The sequence below is a fragment of the Entelurus aequoreus genome, linkage group LG09, assembly GCF_033978785.1.
Source record: "Entelurus aequoreus isolate RoL-2023_Sb linkage group LG09, RoL_Eaeq_v1.1, whole genome shotgun sequence".
In the NCBI taxonomy this organism is placed as follows: domain Eukaryota; kingdom Metazoa; phylum Chordata; class Actinopteri; order Syngnathiformes; family Syngnathidae; genus Entelurus; species Entelurus aequoreus.
The window spans coordinates 80,150,081-80,167,580 of NC_084739.1; the positions used below are offsets into that span (position 1 = coordinate 80,150,081).

A 17,500-nucleotide genomic window follows, 5' to 3' on the forward strand; every position below is an offset into this window, starting at 1 on the left:
AAATCGGTAAAATATTTTTCTCCACAATAAGACCTGTAGTAGAAACAAATAAACACTGTCTATACGTCATATGTTTTTTCACGTTAAATATATTCTATATTCCCAAAGCTATAGAAAATAAAATGTTTTAATATTCCTAAAACATCAATAATACAGTGTTCCCCCAAAATAAGACTGTTAGTAGAAACAACTAGACACCATCTATAAGTCATGTGTTCTTTGAGATGATATATATTTATTAATTTACTTGTTTTTTGCCTGGTTTTGTATTTGTTTTGTATCATCCCGTGAGGTGTATATTACTTCTTTTGTTTTTTTGTTCGGTTTGTACTTCATGAAGTTTTGCACTTGTGTTTTTTTTGTTTTGTTTTGTTTTGTTTTCGTTATATTTGGATGTAATTGTTGGTTCACATATCATTAAGTAAGACTATGTATTATGTGAAGGGGGCAGGAAAATATAAGATTTTTCTTCATCCTGCTCCTTCTCAGGCATTGGTGTGTAACGGTGTAACTGAATAATTGTGTTATACTTGTCTATCAAAGATGCACATCAATGAAGGAGATAAATAAAAATGAAATATATTGTACTGTCTTAAAGCTATTGAAAATTTAAAAAAAATTAAAATTTTCTCAAAAATCAGTAAACTATTTTTACTTCTGAATAAAACTTGAAGTATGTTAAACTAGACAGCATCTATACGGCTTTATTTTGAGATGATATGGTACAGTCATAAAGCTATTGAATTTTTTAAAATATTTCTCAAAAAGCAGTTAAATAAGACTTGTAGTATACATAGCTATTGTAAATTAAATTTCAGCATGGAAGCAAAGCTCCTAAAAATGAGCTCATAGCTCACTGTCTCCTTTAATGTGGTTAGAGAGAGGTACTATTTGTGCTTTAAAGGCCTACTGAAATGAATTTTTTTTATTTAAACGGGGATAGCAGATCTATTCTATGTGTCATACTTGATCATTTCGCGATATTGCCATATTTTTGCTGAAAGGATTTAGTAGAGAACAACGACGATAAAGATCGCAACTTTTGGTATCTGATAAAAAAAGGCTTGCCCCTACCGGAAGTAGCGTGACGTAGTCAGTTGAACATATACGCAAAGTTCCCTATTGTTTACAATGATGGCCGCATGAAGTGAGAGAGATTCGGACCGAGAAAGCGACAATTTCCCCATTAATTTGAGCGAGGATGAAAGATTTGTGGATGAGTAAAGTGCAAGTGAAGGACTAGTGGGGAGTTGAAGCTATTCAGATAGGGAAGATGCTGTGAGAGCCGGGGGTGACCTGATATTCAGCTGGGAATGACTACAACAGTAAATAAACACAAGACATATATATACTCTATTAGCCACAACACAACCAGGCTTATATTTAATATGCCACAAATTAATCCTGCATAAAAACACCTATGTGTTTGTTATGCTAGCTCCTAGCTCCTCTGCTAGCTCCTAGCTCCATAGAACACGCCAATACAATTCAAACACCTGATCAACACACACAATCACTCAGCCCAAAAGACCGTTCACCTAACCCAAGGTTCATAAAGCTTATATATTTTTAAAAAGTTACGTACGTGACGCGCACATACGGTCAAGCTATCAAATGTTTAGCAGCCAAGGCTGCATACTCACGGTACCTGGTATTCAGCTGGGAATGACTACAACAGTATATAAACACAAGACATATATATACTCTATTAGCCACAACACAACCAGGCTTATATTTAATATGACACAAATTAATCCTGCATAAAAACACCTACGTCTTTGTCATGCTAACTCCTAGCTCCTATGCTAGCTCCTAGCTCCATAGAACACGCCAATACAATTCAAACACCTGATCAACACACACAATCACTCAGCCCAAAAGACCGTTCACCTAACCCAAGGTTCATAAAGCTTATATATTTTAAAAAAGTTACGTACATACGCAAAAAAAAAGTTGCGCACATACGGTCAAGCGATCAAATGTTTAGAAGCCAAAGCTGCATACTCACGGTGGCACGTCTGCGTCTTTGTCATCCAAATCAAAGTAATCCTGGTAAGAGTCTGTGTTGTCCCAGTTCTCTACAGGCGTCTGTGTACCGAAGTCAAAAGTCCTCCTGGTTAGAGTCTTTGTTATCCGAGTTCTTCCATCTTGACTGCATCTTTCGGGAATGTAAACAAAGACGCGCCGGCTGTGTACTGTTGTTGCTGACTTCGTTCGAAAAATACGTCCGTTTCGCACCGCCAACTTTCTTCTTTGCTTGCTCAGTTTCTTTCTCCATAATGCAATGAACATAATTGCAACAGATTCACGAACACAGATGTCCAGAATACTGTGGAATTATGAAATGAAAACAGAGCTTTTTCGTATTGGCTTCAATGTGGAAGGCATACCTCTGTTCCCCGGGCTACGTCACGCGCATACGTCATCCTCAGAGGCGTTTCGAACCGGAAGTTTAGCGGCAAATTTAAAATGTCACTTTATAAGTTAACCCGGCCGTATTGGCATGTGTTATAATGTTAAGATTTCATCATTGATATATAAACTATCAGACTGTGTGGTCGGTAGTAGTGGGTTTCAGTAGGCCTTTAACATTATAAGTAATAATATATAAAAAATATGAAAATACAGAAAAAAAGAATTAATAAGGGGGAGGGAGTTGGCTCAGTCGCTGCAATCAGGCAAAGGTGTCTCCATGTCTTTAGGTCTTTGTGGGAAAATCTAAGCTTTTCAATGGTAATAGAAAGTGAAACCGCCTTTAACCACCTGTTGTGAGATGGAGGTTTGAGAAGTTTCCAGTTGAAGAGTACAAGTCGTCTGGCAACAAAAGCAAGAACTGTCTGCAAGATGTTAGAAGTGAGAAGTTTGTGGAGGAATATCATAATTATGCTGCAATGAGTGTTTTCAAAATGTCTAACTACAGGGAGTTTCTTTGACGGATTATTGACAATAAATTCTGCACCCCGCTGGGCCTCATTTTCCCTGGCATCAATTATCCCGTCATAAGAAACAATTATACGGGCAGTAATTTGAAGCCGCGGAGGGAGGCGTGGAAGTAGAGGCAGGGCTGGAAAAATGGAATGTTGTCAAATTGTGTGAAAATGTTGTGAATGAACACATGATTCTGGTATCCGTACAGCTCGATGATTGAAGATTCCGGTGAGCAATGAGTGTTCTCGTTGTGAGGGCTCTCAGGGGGCCTTTCTGCATGTGCAGCAGGCCACCAATCGGCATCTAGCCCCTGGACATGATTGCTGGTAATTATCCGACGTATTCGCCATCGCTTCCTCTGCATTACGGCCTCTTCTCTCCTTAGAGCGCAGGGCTGCAATCACGGGCGCCCAGCTGCGCGACAGCGGGCGGTGTCGGGCGGCTGTCGAAAGAAACCGTTGAACTCCTCTCGGAAATGATTGTTTGGTAATGGCACGCTTGATCGGAGGCGTTTATGTAAAAAGGTCTGAGTCACTCTTGTCAGCTCTCGACTGCAGCGAACGGAGGCGTCGAGTGACGGCTAACAGTTTTAACCCTTCAGTCACCTCTGACCAAAAAACGCCTATTTTCTGCAGCTTTTGTTTTACTTCTTCGACAAATCATTTAATTTGGAAGGTTACCGGGCTGAAATTTGGCTACATACATTTGAGCAAGTTTATCTTTGCAAAGTGTGGAAGTCGCTTCCTATTCGTTCCACTATTACACGTCGCAGGAGCCAGGCGTGCCGTTTTAACCAAGTTTTTAATGCTCTTTCAACAACACAACAATCTTTTCAGATGTTCGTCTCCAAGTCTCTCCAAGTTTCTCCTCCCCTCCCCCTGCACCCGGCCGCTCACTGTTAAAGACAACGGATGATTAGATTAACACGTACCACCTGTGAAATCTAATCACCTGCCAGCTGTGTCTCGCCGTCAGCACATGCCCCGCCCCTGCCCGATGGTGCTCGTCCTCAGCACCACGGACAGCGGCGCTGACTTTTGCTCCTGCAGGCAGCGCTGGCTACATCTCCCCCCTACACAAAGTTATTCCAAATAGGAAATACTCCTTTACTATACACTTAGCCCAGGGGTGTCCAAACTTTTTCCACTGAGGGCCGTACACGGAAAAATTTAAGCATGCGGGGGACATTTTGATATTTTTACTTTATTATATTTAACATTTAGGGCTCCCGGGGACCATAAAGGGTCTCAGTCATTAAAATGTAAAAAATAAGTCAAATTATTATTATTTTTTATTTAACGCTTACAGTAAATCTCCATATCAACTTCAGGTTGATATAAAGTAAAAAAAAAAAGACAACTTTGTTTTTTATATCAAAACTGAAATATGCAGTATTTAGTAATTAGAGCCCTAAAAGATCAATAATGCAGGACACCATTGATTTAATTCTTTAATATTTTTTTTTACTTTTAACACTTAAATTACGAGTATCAACTTCAGATATATCTGTCGATTTTACGTTTGAACTATTATTTTGTTTGTATTATGCTCTTTTGTCAAATAAAACTTTGATGTTTTTTTTATGGCAACCACACAATATATGCAATATTTTTTCCACATGAAACATTTTAAAGTGATATTTTTTAAGTAATCATTCATTATAACATAGATTTTTAGTCTTTTTTTTTTTAGCAATGGCAAAAAAAAGAAAAATAAACAAAGACAAAAGAAGAAAAAAAACAGCCTGCATGGCAGCTTTGTGTCAACATTGCAACTTTTTCTTGTTAGATTTCACCTCATTCCACGTTTTTTAAATGTTTTTTTAAATCATTGCAATATTATCAATTTTGCAATTTTTGCAGAATGTGTGGCGGCCCGGTAAACAGTTAGCTGCGGGCCGCAAATGGCCCCCGGGCCGCACTTTGGACACCCCTGACTTAGCCCCTTTGCCCATTTTGGTCGCTCTTTGACTATCATTGTAACACATATCTTTCGTTACACTGAAAAGCTGACATGTTATAATGCTCTCGCCAGAAATACTGAGTGATCTAAGCGTCTCCCTTTGAAACACAAGGAAAAATAGCCTACACCGCAAAAAGTCAGTGTTCAAAAACAAGAAAAAAAATAGAAAAATTAGGGGTATTTTATTTCAACTAAGCAAAATTATCTGCCAATAGAACAAGAAAATTTGGCTTGTCAAGACTTTCCAAAACAAGTAAAATTAGCTAACCTCAATGAACCCAAAAATACCTTAAAATAAGTATATTCTCACTAATAACAAGTGTACTACTATATGAGTACGTATTTTCTATTGTTTCATTGAAAATAAAACAGCAAAGTCCATCTGTTCTTATATGAGACACAATTGTGTCAAAGTCATGATTTTTTTTTTACCTGCTTGAAATAAGAAATTATTACTTTAAAAAAGTAGTTTTATACTTGTGAGTGTTGATGACACAGCTTCGCAACAGTTGATATTCTAGTTTCAAGCATGTTTTACTCAAAATAGGTCATAAAATCTCAGCAACAAGCTGTAATATCTTACTGAGATCATTTAGGACCAAAACCCTTAAAACAAGTAAAACACTCTAACATAAAATCTTCTTAGTGAGAATAATTATCTTATCAGACAGAAAATAAGCAAATATCACCCTTATTTCAGATATTTAATCTTACTTAGGGTGTAGGATGTCCTCTTAATATTAGCACATTTTGTAGATGGCTTTCCGCGGGTATATCTGCATCTATCTATCCATCCATTTCCTACCGCTTGTCCCGTTCGGGGTCGCGGGGGGTGCTGGAGCCTATCTCAGCTGCATTCGGGTGGAAGGCGGGGTACACCCTGGACAAGTCGCCACCTCATCGCAGGGCCAACACAGATAGACAGACAACATTCACACTCACAATCACACACTAGGGCCAATTTAGTGTTGCCAATCAACCTATCCCCAGGTGCATGTCTTTGGAATATATACACTACCGTTCAAAAGTTTGGGGTCACATTGAAATGTCCTTATTTTTGAAGGAAAAGCACTGTACTTTTCAATGAAGATAACTTTAAACTAGTCTTAACTTGAAAGAAATACACTCTATACATTGCTAATGTGGTAAATGACTATTCTAGCTGCAAATGTCTGGTTTTTGGTGCAATATCTACATAGGTGTATAGAGGCCCATTTCCAGCAACTATCACTCCAGTGTTCTAATGGTACAATGTGTTTGCTCATTGGCTCAGAAGGCTAATTGATGATTAGAAAACCCTTGTGCAATCATGTTCACACATCTGAAAACAGTTTAGCTCGTTACAGAAGCTACAAAACTGACCTTCCTTTGAGCAGATTGAGTTTCTGGAGCATCACATTTGTGGGGTCAATTAAACGCTCAAAATGGGCAGAAAAAGAGAACTTTCATCTGAAACTCGACAGTCTATTCTTGTTCTTGGAAATGAAGGCTATTCCGCAAAATTGTTTGGGTGACCCCAAACTTTTGAACGGTAGTGTATATATAAAAATGACATCCACATTGCAGACATGATCACAATGCTCAAGACAGTCACAATGTGTGTTTTGTTTTCATCCGGTTTCGGTAGCGCGATTTTCGGTGATCAAAGTCTTTATTCGGTGGTCAAGTTTCGATAAATCACTTGTCAATAGTGTGCAAATAATAGGCTAAATATATCAATTAATACTGTAACATGCACCTGGGGATAGGTTGATTGGCAACACTAAATTGGCCCTAGTGTGTGAATGTGAGTGTGAATGTTGTCTGTCTATCTGTGTTGGCCCTGTGATGAGGTGGCGACTTGTCCAGGGTGTACCCCGCCTTCCGCCCGATTGTAGCTGAGATAGGCTCCAGCGCCCCCCGCGACCCCGAAGGGAATAAGCGGTAGAAAATGGATGGATGGAATACTGTAACAACCGGCTAATGTTAATGTTTTATGTTTGTGTGGTTTGGACTTGATGTCAGTTGACATTCAGGCCAGCATGTTTCCCGGTTTTAAGAATTCTCATATCACCCGGAATTACCAATAATTCCCCCCCAATTGAAAATCGGCGGTTCAGCGGCTTGCGCACATAGGGTATTTACACGCTGTTCCTACCGAAATTGCAAGTTGTAGTTTAAAAGTCACTTTTTTTCATAATAGGGGACCTTCCGATCATCAACACACTGACTATTGCTGCATTAAACACACGACAATCGACAGGGGCTTAAAATACTTCCAGTTGTACAAAGTGGGCAACAACAGAGAGTGGGAGTTGTGGCACAGAAGGAACACACAATACGCTTTTAAAACAACCCCAAGCAAGGCTGTGATTAACGTTGGCTATTTTAAGTGGGGAGAGAGTAAATACATGCTTTTCCATTTGAAGCTCTGGGTGTCATTTTGACACTCCACTCAATACTCCTCCTTGCGTCCCGAGTTACTTAAACACCACAAGTAAATGTTATTTTTCGTGACGTGTGGCTGACATCCAGCAGCTAATAGCACGGCCATGGATGTAATTCCACTTTTGGCTGAATACAAAAAAAGTTAAGTTAAAAGTACCAATGATTGTCACACACACACTAGGTGTGGTGAAATTTGACCCATCACCCTTGTTCACCCCCGGGGAGCAGTGAGCAGCAGCAGTGGCCGCGCCCGGGAATCATTTTTGGTGATTTAACCCCCAATTCCAACCCTTGATGCTGAGTGCCAAGCAGGGAGGTAATGGCTCCCATTTTCATAGTCTTTGGTGTGACTCGGCCGGGGTTTTGAACTCACAACCTACCGATCTCAGGGCGGAGACTCTAACCACTAGGCCACTGAGTTGAAGTAGTAGTAGTAGTAAAAAGATGTTTATAATCGTGCATTAAAAGGGAAAAAGCTCCCATATACAATATATTATTACTTTATTCATTCAATGTATCATCTTAAACCACACGACAATGGTCTATTGTGTCATGAGACACATAGCCTGTAAGTCCGAAGGCGACGTCTCACTCCCTGTACGTCATCGTGCACCACCGGCGTGACTGCCGGGCCGCTATAAAAGCTCCACTTGTGATGTCACATTGTGGAAATGCCCGCATTAATCGCCCCAGTTGCATCCATGTCAAAATATATATCACATGTGTCAAACTCAAGGACCGGGGCCAAATCTGGCCCACCATGTCATATAAAAGTGGCCCGCCAACTCATTTAATCTGGCCCGCCAAATTATGTATTGCACACACTGCAAAAACTGAAATCTAAGTAAGATTAAATATCTGAAATAAGGGTGATATTTGCTTATTTTCTGTCTGATAAGATAATTCTTCTCACTAAGCTGATTTGATGTTAGAGTGTTTTACTTGTTTTAAGGGTTTTGGTCCTAAATGATCTCAGTAAGATATTACAGTTTATAGCTGAGATTTTATAATAATAATAATAATAATAATAATAATAATAGATTTTATTTGTAAAAAGCACTTTACGTTGAGCAAACAACCTCAAAGTGCCACAGTGTTAAAAAAAAAGAAAAAGTAAATAGTAATAATAATAATAGTAATAAAAGATAATAAAAATAAAACTAGAAACAGCCCAATAGCTATATTATATATTATTATAACCTATATTGAGTAAAACATGCTTGAAACTAGAATATCAACTGTTGCAAAGCTGTGTCATCAACACTCACAAGTATAAAACTGCTTTTTTAAAGTAATAATTTCTTACTTCAAGCATGAAAAAAAAATCATGATGCCGAGCGCATATCATTATGTCAAGATAATGGCACTAGCATTTACATTAATTTAAGAATATTTTTCAACATATTGAGCAAAAAGGTCAAAAAAAAATTTCTACCAAGAAAAGCGCACTTGTTATTAGTGAGAATATACTTATTTTAAGGTAATTTTGGGTTCATTGAGGTTAGCTAATTTTACTTGTCTTGGAAAGTCTTGACAAGCTGAATTATCTTCTATTGGCAGATAATTTTGCTTAGTTCAAATAAAATACCCCTAATTTTTTTTTTTTTTCTTGTTTTTGAACACTGACTTTTTGCAGTGCATTATTATTGGAGTGGCGTAGCTCGGTTGGTAGAGCGGCCGTATCAGCTGGGTTCCAGGTTCGATCCCCGCTTCCGCCATCTAAGTCACTGCCGTTGTGTCCTTGGGCAAAGAATATATAAATGGGACCCATTACCTCCCTGCTTGGCGCTCAGCATCAAGGGTTGGAATTGGTTAAATCATTCCCGGCGCGGCCACCGCTGCTGCTCACTGCTCCCTTCACTTCCCAGGGGATGGAACAAGGAGATGGGTCAAATGCAGAGGGTAATCTCACCACACCTAGTGTGTGTGTGACTATCAGTGGTACTTTAACTTTATATACATACAGTATATATGTACACTACCGTTCAAAAGTTTGGGGTCACCCAAACAATTTTGTGGAACAGCCTTCATTTCTAAGAACAAGAATAGACTGTCGAGTTTCAGATGAAAGTTCTCTTTTTCTGGCCATTTTGAGCGTTTAATTGACCCCACAAATGTGATGCTCCAGAAACTCAATCTGCTCAAAAGAAGGTCAGTTTTATAGCTTCTGTAACGAGCTAAACTGTTTTCAGATGTGTGAACATGATTGCACAAGGGTTTTCTAATCATCAATTAGCCTTCTGAGTAAGGCTGAAACGACGCGTCGACGTAGTCAACGTCATCGGTTACGTAAATACGTCGACGCCGTTTTTGTGCGTCGACGCGTCGCATATTTACGTCACACTACCGTCATGGCGGAGCGCAAAGCAGACGGTGCGAGCGAGGGGGAAAAATCACGCCAAAAGTGGTCAAAAGTGTGGGAGTATTTCAATACACAGCCTAATAATGTTGTTGTATGCACACTGTGTGGAGCGGAAATGGCCTATCATAGCAGCACAACGGCTATGAACGAACATTTGAAAAGAAAACCATCAACTAGTCAATCGTCCGCGTTAGCATACGTTGTCATCATTACACAAAAACATGAATGTGTCATTTGTATCTGCTAGGGGTGTAACGGTACGTGTTTTGTATTGAACCGTTTCGGTACGGGGCTTTCGGTTCGGTACGGGGGTGTACCGAACGAGTTTCTAAGCAAAGCTAAAGTCTTAACAAGCTGCTTTGCTCCTTCTGCCTCTGTCTCAGCACGCAGCATTGTCCCACCCACACAACCATCTGATTGGTACACAGAAAGCGCTAACAGCCAATCAGCAGTGTGTATTCAGAGCGCATGTAGTCAGCGCTTCAGCGTGGAGCAGATAGGTGTTTAGCAGGTGAGCATCAGGCAGCGGACTCTCCCCAAATGATAATAAACACCTCCCTGTCAACTACTAGTAACATCACTATGAGCCCGTTGACCTTCTAGAAACTTAAACTGCAGCTCAGCTCACTCGCAGTCCTGGCTTGAGGTGAAGGCTAATTACCTCTCAGTTCCAGCCACATCGACCCCTTCTGAGCGCCTATTTTCAGCTGCTGGGAATATTGTAAACAAGAAAAGAACCAGAGCATGTAGACATGCTAACCTTTCTTCATTACAACTGGTAGTCACTCACTGGAATGAGTAGAATTGGTTATTGTGTACTGTGTTGGACTGGATGTTTATTTTAAACATTTTAAAAGCAATACTTAATTTTTACAGTGCTCCAGAATATTTAGATTGGCACTTTTTTGTATTGGATGTTTATCTTTATTTTTGCACATTTTAGCAAATAAGCAATACTTTCACTTTTGTTGAAATGTTTACACTGCTGTTACAGAATATTTCGTTTTGCACTTTTTTGTATTGGATGTTTATCTTTATTTTTGCACATTTTAAAGCAAAATAAGCAATAATTTTACTTTTAAAATGCTTGTACTATTGCAGAATATAAAGATTTGCACTGGATGTTTACTTTTATATTTGCACATTAAAAAGCAAATAAGCTACTTTTAATTTTGTTAAATGTTAAAAGATTTAAATGTTTACATTGTTACAGAATATTTTGTCATGTTGTTGTCAATGTTGACTGAGTGGCCTTCTTTTTTTTTGTAAATAAAAGCCATGCCTTTTGAAAAAACTGGCCTACATTTATTTTTTCATCTTCATTTTAAATAAAATAAAAAATAATCGGTAAAAGGAAAAATAATCTATAGATTAATCGAAAAAAAAAATGTATAGATTAACCGATTAATCGATAAAATAATCTATAGATTAATCGATAGAAAAATAATCATTAGCTGCAGCCTTACTTCTGAGCCAATGAGCAAACACATTGTACCATTAGAACACTGGAGTGATAGTTGCTGGAAATGGGCCTCTATACACATATGTAGATATTGCACCAAAAACCAGACATTTGTAGCTAGAATAGTCATTTACCACATTAGCAATGTATAGAGTGTATTTCTTTAAAGTTAAGACTCGTTTAAAGTTATCTTCATTGAAAAGTACAGTGCTTTTCCTTCAAAAATAAGGACATTTCAATGTGACCCCAAACTTTTGAACGGTAGTGTATATACATATGTATATATATACTGTATAAAGTGGACATATTGGGGTGGTATATCATTTTTAAAAAAAAATTACATCTTTTAGCTGCACTGTAAGCCACTTTAAACAAACGCAACGAACTAGTCTCATCATGCCGGCACAGAAACAAGAAACAATGGCCACACCCCCATGTAATGTACCATACTATATATATATATGTAACAACAACAGACACTTCAATAAAATCTCCTGAAGAGCCGAGAAACCTGCGAAACAGGCTTGTAGGGATGAAATAGGTCAGTAAAAAACACAGAGGCTAACGTATATTCTGCTCTACCCTGGTATGAGCACTGTATAACAGATAAACCACCAAAACCTCGACTATATATATATATATATATATATATATATATATATATATATATATATATATATATATATATATATATATATATATATATATATATATATATATATATATATATATATATACTACAGATGTCCGATAATGGCTTTTTTGCCGATATCCAATATTCCGATATAGTCCAACTCTTAATTACTGATTCCTATATCAACCAATACCGATATATACAGTCGTGGAATTAATACATTACTATGCCTAATTTTGTTGTGATGCCTCGCTGGATGCATTAAACAATGTAACAAGGTTTTCCAAAATAATTTAACTCAAGTTATGAAAAAAAAAGCATATATATTGACATATATATTATTGAAGTCACAAAATGCATTATTTTTTTTAACATGCCTCAAAACAGCAGCTTGGAATTTGGGACATGCTCTCCCTGAGAGAGCAAGAGGAGGTTGAGGTGGGCGGGGTTGGGGGAAGGGGTCACCCTCAGTGTGACCTGTATGGCTGTTGATCAAGTATGCCTTGCTTTCACTTGTGTGTGTGAAAAGCCGTAAGGTTTATTGGCGCTCTGTACTTCTCCCTACGTCTGTGTACCACTCCGTACAGCGGTGTTTTAAAAAGTCATAAATTTTACTTTTCGAAACCGATATCGATCATTTCCGATATTACATTTTAAAGCATTTATCGGCCGATAATATCGGCAGCCCGTTATTATCGGACATCTCTAATAAATATATATATTCATATTCAATGAGTTTGACACACCTGCCTTAGTATACGCACGGCAGAGTACAAGAATCCTCTCTAATGATAGAAATATTGACAGTCACATGCTAAAATCATCAAGAAGTATTGAAGCTACTCCAGCTGCGTAAAGAGTAAAAAAATATCGGTCGTCACAACAGTCCAAGATGGAGCGAGTGTTCCCCCAAGGTGCTGACGACACAAAACATGTTTGCTCGTGGAGTAATGGCTGCAGTGAGAGTCTTTGGCCCGCAGTACAAACAGAACCATGCAGAGCTGAGCTGAGGCGACGAGGGCCTGCAGACTGTCCGAGATGAAAGCTGCAACTTTAATTCTCTTTGACATGGAGCTACGTACTCTGGCCTTAGGGACAAACCATGTAGGCCACTCTTAATATCTGCAGCAGACACTGTAGAGAACATCCTGCTCTCTGCTCGTGTGTTTGTGTGAGTGTTACTGGGCTGAAGGCGATGGTAGTCCCCCTCCGACTCAATGTCACATCATCAACATCATCTGATAGTCTGTAGTGTAAACAAAACTACTGAATATTGCAGTGTTTCTTCCCACGATATATTCTATACTTAAAGTAGCAGTAGAACGGAAAAACAAGTTGCCTCTGTATTGAAGCTATTATCATATATATCTGATTTATGACACCAAAAGACTTCGAAAATGTGCGAATAAATAGATATGATCAAAATAATATCAATCTCACATAGATTCCCGAGCCATTTTGAGAGTTAATTGTTATGTTTACTGAGGGGAGTAGACGGCACAGACCACAAGAGGGCGTCGTAACTCTATGTGTTTTTTATATATATTTACTATATATATAATAATCAAACAATATTTAATATAATCTAAACTAGAGAATGGAGTGTGACAAAAATCCAAAGGTTTGTGTGTGTGTGTGTGTGTGTGTGTGTGTGTGTGTGTGTGTGTGTGTGTGTGTGTGTGTGTGTGTGTGTGTGTGTAAGACTATGTGTGGAGATTGGCTGCTGAGTGTTACCGTAGTGTCGAATGTGAGGCGGAAGATCAGGAGGGACAAGGCAGAGCTCGGAGGTCTGTGAGCAGGCAGGAAGTCGGGGGGGGGGGGGGGGGGAAGAAGGTCCGTGTCCAAGCGGGAGGTCGAAATCCAAGAGGCAGTCCGGGAAGCAAAGGAACGAGGAATGATGAGACGCACAGCTCATCAACATGGGAACAAAGGCAGACTGCTGGGAGGACGACAAGGAAGACACGGGACTAGTGATGGGTCCGGCAACACAGATGCATCGGCGCATGCGTCGAGCTCATAGAGCGATACCCTGTGTCGGTGCGTGTATCGCTGTTATTAGAAAGTCACGTGACCGAACACGAGCTGTTCTGGTCACGTGACCGCTCATGAGCTGTTCCGGTCACGTGACCGATACGCGAACTGTATCGCACTGACGCCTGCGCGCCAAACTGTGTTTATTAGGAAGCGGCGCAATGCGTGTTGTTGACGAACACCGTTAGGGCCGCTTGTTGTCACTGTCACTCAAAGTTGCATTTCAAAATGACAGAATAAATGTGTTTATTTTGTTTAGGATTCAGATGGGTTTGATTTGGTGCGCGGCATATATTTGCTGAGCGCGGAGGACGCTTGAGCAGTGCGCAATTGCGCAGGCGCGCACCTTAGAGGGAACGTTGCTCACAGGGCACAGAGGAGGCGTCAGTGCGATACAGTTCGCGTATCGGTCACGTGACCAAAGCAGCTCATGATCGGTCACGTGACTTTCTAAAAGCGGTACGCGCACCGACACAGGGTTTCGCTCTATGAGCTCGACGCATGCGCCGATGCATCTGTGTTGCCGGACCCATCACTACTGTTACTAGAGAGAGGTACAGGAATGACGGCGTGGCGAAGTTGGTAGAGTGGCCGTGCCAGCAATCGGAGGGTTGCTGGTTACTGGGGTTCAATCCCCACCTTCTACCATACTAGTCACGATACATGTTCACATTATTTATTGACTGTATCTAAAAAAGATAAAAATATATTTTTATTTAAATGAAGATATGAAATAATCCTAAATGAAATACAATGACTTGGTTTATATTATTCTGTATATACTAGGTCATAAAATCAGTGTCAGTTGAGTCGGTCCATAGGTTGCCTGTAGGGATTTTTAATGTCCAGCAGATGTCAGTATTTAGTGACACAGTATCGACACAGTATCAATACAGTTTTGCAATGTGTCGAAACGCTTCATGAGGCCTCATCAACCCATCACTACACAGGACCAATCAAACACCAAGGGAGAGAAAACAGAGAGAGAGAGAGAGCAAGGTTGCAATGAGCTAAAGGATCGCTTACGATACAAGAACGGATGGTTACGTTCTGGCCCGGTTCGCAGGTCTGCATTGGCTTAAGAAGCCCAGGAAGATCATCAACGACACGTGCGCTGATTGCAGATTGACTGCAGCTGCCGGCTGCAGCAGGACTCACACGCGCAGCTGCGCTCTTGGAGGCGCAATCAGCATAGCGCACAGATGAGGGCGCAAATGCTCCCTGGCCGTGTCATTAATAAGGAAGCCAGTCACGTGATCTGTGACGTAGAGGAGGAACTACAGATCCCTTCCCCATCAACAACAAGTTGGAGATACTGGGAGACATCACTTAACAAAATACACATCTGCTGAGGAGGACTCTCATTCCACACGCTACACGCTTGCACAAACACGTGCACACACACACACACACACACACACACACACACACACACACACACACACACACACACACACACACGTGCACGTTGATATGCAGTAAGTGTGACCATTCCGCACTAATAAGTAAAAGTTTAATTAATAGGCAAAGGTAAACTGAACAAACAAAAACATAGATGCCACACACACACACACACACACACACACACACACACACACACACACACACACACACACACACACACACACACACACACACACACACACACACACACACACACACACACACACACACACACACACACACACACACACACATTCTTGTATTTATTACCTTCTTGAGACCTCTGAAAAATGAACTCCCTCTTCAGGTCCACCCTTCTAGATATATAAAGATTTGTTTTTACAACATTGATAATGTATACATACTATGCAAATATAAAAACCGTAATATTTTAGTTAATAATTATTTTTTTGTATTTTTGTTTGTAATTGGTTTTAATCTTCATTATTTAGTTCAAGTTATTACAGTATGTCTCTATATACATATTTATTTTAGTAATTTTGGCCAAAGGGGGCACATTTCAATTTCTTACACACACTTGTCATTTCATATGTTGACCAGAGGGGGAACACTTCAAATTTCTTACACACACTTGTTATTACATATGTTGACCAGAGGGGGAGCACTTTTAAAACCGACACACAGTCAATTGGAAAAATCCCTAATTTTTGGGACCATCCTCATTTTGATAGATTTCACCACCAGGGGTGCAAATGAGACACTCTATTAGATGCAATGGTTTTCAGTATTGGGATCATGATTTATGTGCTAACTTGTTCACCAGTCCTCATATAGAAGCTACTTTTCCTTGTTGATGTCTCAAGAAGGACAGAAAAACACACACACACACACACACACACACACACACACACACACACACACACACACACACACACACACACACACACACACACACACACACACACACACACACACACACACACACACACACACACACACACACACACACACACACACACACACACACACACACACACACACACACACGTTGATATGCAGTAAGTGTGACCATTCCGCACTAATAAGTAAAAGTTTCATTAATATGCAAAGGTAAACTGAACAAACAAAAACATAGATGACACACACACACACACGCGCGCGCACACACACACACACACACACACACACACACACACACACACACACACACACACACACACACACACACACACACACATTCTTGTATTTATCACCTTCTTGAGACCTCCGAAAAATGCCTACCTCTTCAGGTCCACCCTTCTAGATATATAAAGATTTGTTTTTACAACACTGATAATATATGCATACTATGCAAATATAAAAACCATCATATTTTAGTTAATTATTATTTTTTTGAATTTTTTGTTTGTAACTGGTTTTTAATCTTCATTATTTAGTTCAAGTTATTACAGTATGTCTCTATATACATATTTATTTTAGTAATTTTGGCCAAAGGGGGCGCATTTTAAATCCTTACACACACTTGTCATTTCATATGTTGACCAGAGGGGGAACACTTCAAATTTTTACACACACTTGTTATTTCATATGTTGACTAGAGGGGGAGCACTTTTAAAACCGACCCACAGTCAATTTGAAAAATCCCTCCTTTTTGGGACCACCCTCATTTTGATAGATTTCACCACCAGGTGCAAATGAGACATTCTCTATTAGATGCAATGGTTTTCTATATTGGGACCATGATTTATGTCCTAACTTGTTTACCGCTCCTCATGTGGAAGGTACTTTTCCTTGTTGATGTCTCAAAAAGGATAGAAACACAAGAAGACACACACACACAGACACGTACACACACACACACACACACACACACACACACACACCCACACACACACACACACACACATTCTTGTATTTGTTACCTTCTTGAGACTTCTGAAAAATGCCTACCTCTTTAGGACCACCCTTTCTAGATTATTTACTTCAAGTTATTATAGCATGTCTCTATATACATATTTATTTTAATAATTTTGGCCAAAGGGGGGCACATTTCAATTCCTTACACACACTTGTCATTTCATATGTTGACCAGAGGGGGAACACTTCAAATTTTTACACACACTTGTTATTTCATATGTTGACCAGAGGGGGAGCACTTTTAAAACCGACATGCAGTCAATTGGAAAAATCCCTCCTTTTTGGGACCACCCTCATTTTGATAGATTTCACCACCTGGGGTGCAAATGAGACATTCTCTATTAGATGCAATAGTTTTCTGTATTGGGACCAT

The 17,500-nt window shown here is 39.6% G+C and overlaps 1 protein-coding gene across 5 annotated transcripts in view; it reads right to left on the minus strand.

The window, feature by feature from the left end:
- The window catches only part of mrps5 (mitochondrial ribosomal protein S5), a 123,280-nt gene that overhangs the window by 52,560 nt on the left and 53,220 nt on the right, over window positions 1-17,500 (minus strand). The window contains exon 2 of one of the 5 annotated variants that reach the window (XM_062059526.1): window positions 13,510-13,564. The exons of 3 other annotated variants lie outside the window; for them this stretch is intronic. In XM_062059526.1, coding sequence (XP_061915510.1) covers window positions 13,510-13,564 — 55 coding nt within the window. Of the gene's footprint in view, window positions 1-13,509; window positions 13,712-17,500 lie in introns of those variants that run through there. One more of the 5 variants, XM_062059524.1, reaches the window with a different exon arrangement.